Source organism: Camarhynchus parvulus, chromosome 4 (genome assembly GCF_901933205.1).
Source record: "Camarhynchus parvulus chromosome 4, STF_HiC, whole genome shotgun sequence".
In the NCBI taxonomy this organism is placed as follows: Eukaryota; Metazoa; Chordata; class Aves; order Passeriformes; family Thraupidae; genus Camarhynchus; species Camarhynchus parvulus.
This window is the reverse complement of record NC_044574.1, coordinates 1,997,233-1,999,784: the sequence shown is the minus strand read 5'-3', so window position 1 is coordinate 1,999,784 and position 2,552 is coordinate 1,997,233. Positions and strand designations below refer to the sequence as shown.

Genomic DNA, 2,552 nt, shown 5'->3' with positions numbered 1-2,552 from the left:
CGAGGGGCGGCTCCAGGGGCAGTTTCAGGGCACTGTCCTGTTTTTGGGGCAGCTCCGGGGGCAGTTTTGGGGCACTGTCCCGTGTTTGGGGCGCTGTCTCCGGGGGCAGTTTCGGGGTGCTGTGCCGTGTTCGGAGTGGTGGCTCCGGGGGCAGTTTTGGGGCGCTGTCCCGTGTTCAGGGCACTGTCTCTGGGGGCAGTTTTGGGGCAGCTCCAGGGGCAGTTTTGGGGCGCTGTCCCGTTTTTGGGGCGCTGTCTCCGGGGGCAGTTTTGGGGTGGTGTGCTGTATTCAGGGCACTGTCTCCAGGGGCAGTTTTGGGGCAGCTCCGGGGGCAGTTTTGGGGCGCAGTGCCGTGTTTGGGGTGGTGTCTCCAGGGGCAGTTTCGGGGCGGTGGCTCCGGGGCAGTTTTGGGGCGCTGTCCCGTGTTCGGGGCAGTGTCTCCGGGGGCAGTTTTGGGGCGGCTCCGGGGGCAGTTTTGGGGCGGCTCCGGGGGCAGTTTTGGGGTGGTGTCTCCGGGGCAGTTTTGGGGCGCTGTCCCGTGTTTGGGGCAGTGTCTCTGGGGGCAGTTTCGGGGCGGCTCCAGGGGCAGTTTTGGGGCGCAGTGCCGTGTTTGGGGTGGTGTCTCCGGGGTAGTTTCGGGGTGTCTCCGGGGCAGTTTCGGGGCGCTGTCCCGTGTCTGGGGCGCCGGTCTCAGAACACGTGCGTGTAGAACACGTCCACGTTGCTGGCGCGATCCAGCGGCAGCGCCGCCCCCACGCTGCGCGCCCCGAGCCGCGCTCCCCCCAGCGCCGAGGAGCGCTTCAGCTTCAGCAGGCTGAACCGCGAGAAATCCCCGCGGGCCGCGCGCCGCGCCTGCTCCAGCACCCGGATGAACCCTGCGACACCGGCACGCGGTCACGGCGAACCCCAAAAGCGAACCCCAAAATGAACCCCAAAAGTGAACCCCAAAAGGGAACCCCAAAAGCAAACCCCAAAAGCAAACCCCAAAAGCGAACCCCAAAAGCGAACCCCAAAAGTGAACCCCAAAAGCGAAGCCCCAAAGGGAACCCCAAAAGCGAACCCCAAAAGCGAACCCCAAAAGCGAAGCCCAAAAGCAAAGCCCAAAAGCGAAGCCCCAAAGGGAACCCCAAAAGCGAACCCCAAAAGCGAAGCCCAAAAGCGAAGCCCAAAAGCGAAGCCCCAAAGGGAACCCCAAAAGCGAACCCCAAAAGCGGAGCCCAAAAGCGAAGCCCAAAAGCGAAGCCCCAAAGGGAACCCCAAAAGCGAACCCCAAAAGCGAAGCCCAAAAGCGAAGCCCCAAAGGGAACCCCAAAAGGGAAGCCCAGAAGCGAAGCCCAGAAGGGCGCGGGCGGCCCCGCGGCGCTCACCCTCCTGCAGGCGCTCCCAGCTGTTCCACACCGAGCCCACGCACACGATGGGCAGCCCCAGCTCGCCCGCGAACAGGCTCTGCGGGGTGGGGACACTCAGCCGGGGATGGTGGCACCGCCGCGGGGCTGGGGACACACGGCAGGGAGCGGTGGCACTGCCACGGGGCTGGGGACACTCAGCCGGGGACGGTGGCACTGCCGCGGGGCTGGGGACACCTGACAGGGAGCGGTGGCACCGCTGCGGGTCTGGGGACATTCAGAGGGGACGGTGGCACCGCCGCGGGTCTGGGGACACTCGGACGGGGACGGTGGCACCGCCGCGGAGCTGGGGACAGCTGACAGGGAGCAGTGGCACTGCTGCGGGGCTGGGGACACTCAGACGAGGACGGTGACACCGCCGCGGGGCTGGGGACACACGGCAGGGCGCGGTGACACCGCCGGTGCCTCCGGGCGTGGCCTCACCTGGTGGATTTTGGGCAGCACGGCCACCACGTGGCGCGCCAGCACCTCGCCCGCCTTGGTGAAGATGTGGCAGCACAGCGGGTCACCGAGCTGGGCACCTGGGGGTGGCACCCGCGGGGACGTGGGACACTCCTCTGTGCCCCATCCCACCGGGAGTGGCACCCAGGGGACATGGGACACTCCTCTGTGCCCCATCCCACCGGGGGTGGCACTCAGGGGACATGGGACACTCTTCTGTGGCCCATCCCACCGGGGGTGGCACTCAGGGGACATGGGACACTCCTCTGTGGCCCCTCCCTGGGGGTGGCACTCAGGGGACATGGGACACTCCTCTGTGGCCCCTCCCTGGGGGTGGCACCCATGGGGACATGGGACACTCCTCTGTGTCCCCTCCCACCAGGACTGGCACCTGGGGGTGGCACCCAGGGGACATGGGACACTCCTCTGTGTCCCCTCCCGGGGGTGGCACCCAGGGGACATGGGACACTCCTCTGTGTCCCCTCCCACCAGGACTGGCACCTGGGGGTGGCACCCAGGGGACATGGGACACTCCTCTGTGTCCCATCCCGGGGGTGGCACCCAGGGGACATGGGACACTCCTCTGTGCCCCATCCCGGGGGTGGCACCCAGGGGACATGGGACACTCCTCTGTGTCCCCTCCCGGGGGTGGCACCTGGGTGTCCCCACCCCGAGGAGGGCAGAGGGTGCTCAGTGGTCAGGGGT

At 67.6% G+C, this 2,552-nt stretch overlaps 1 protein-coding gene across 1 annotated transcript; it reads right to left on the bottom strand.

Annotated features, from left to right (window-relative positions):
* Nucleotides 1-2,024, bottom strand: LOC115903139 (N-acetyl-D-glucosamine kinase-like). Its single transcript, XM_030947392.1, has 4 exons — nucleotides 1,830-2,024; nucleotides 1,368-1,446; nucleotides 601-875; nucleotides 1-532 (listed from the first exon to the last, which is right to left on the bottom strand). The coding sequence occupies exons 1-3, from the start codon at nucleotides 2,022-2,024 to the stop codon at nucleotides 691-693; spliced, it is 459 nt and encodes a 152-aa protein (XP_030803252.1). The 3' UTR covers nucleotides 1-532; nucleotides 601-690.
* Between the last annotated feature and the right edge of the window lie 528 nt (nucleotides 2,025-2,552).

Coding starts and splice junctions, on each gene's coding strand:
- LOC115903139 (XM_030947392.1), bottom strand. CDS start 2,024: ATGGGGCACAGAGGAGTGTCCCATGTCCCCTGGGTGCCACTCCCGGTG. Junction 1,447..1,829: donor TGCTGCCCAAAATCCACCAG/GTGAGGCCACGC, acceptor CCCACCCCGCAG/AGCCTGTTCGCGGGCGAGCT. Junction 876..1,367: donor CTGGGAGCGCCTGCAGGAGG/GTGAGCGCCGCG, acceptor CCGGTGTCGCAG/GGTTCATCCGGGTGCTGGAG.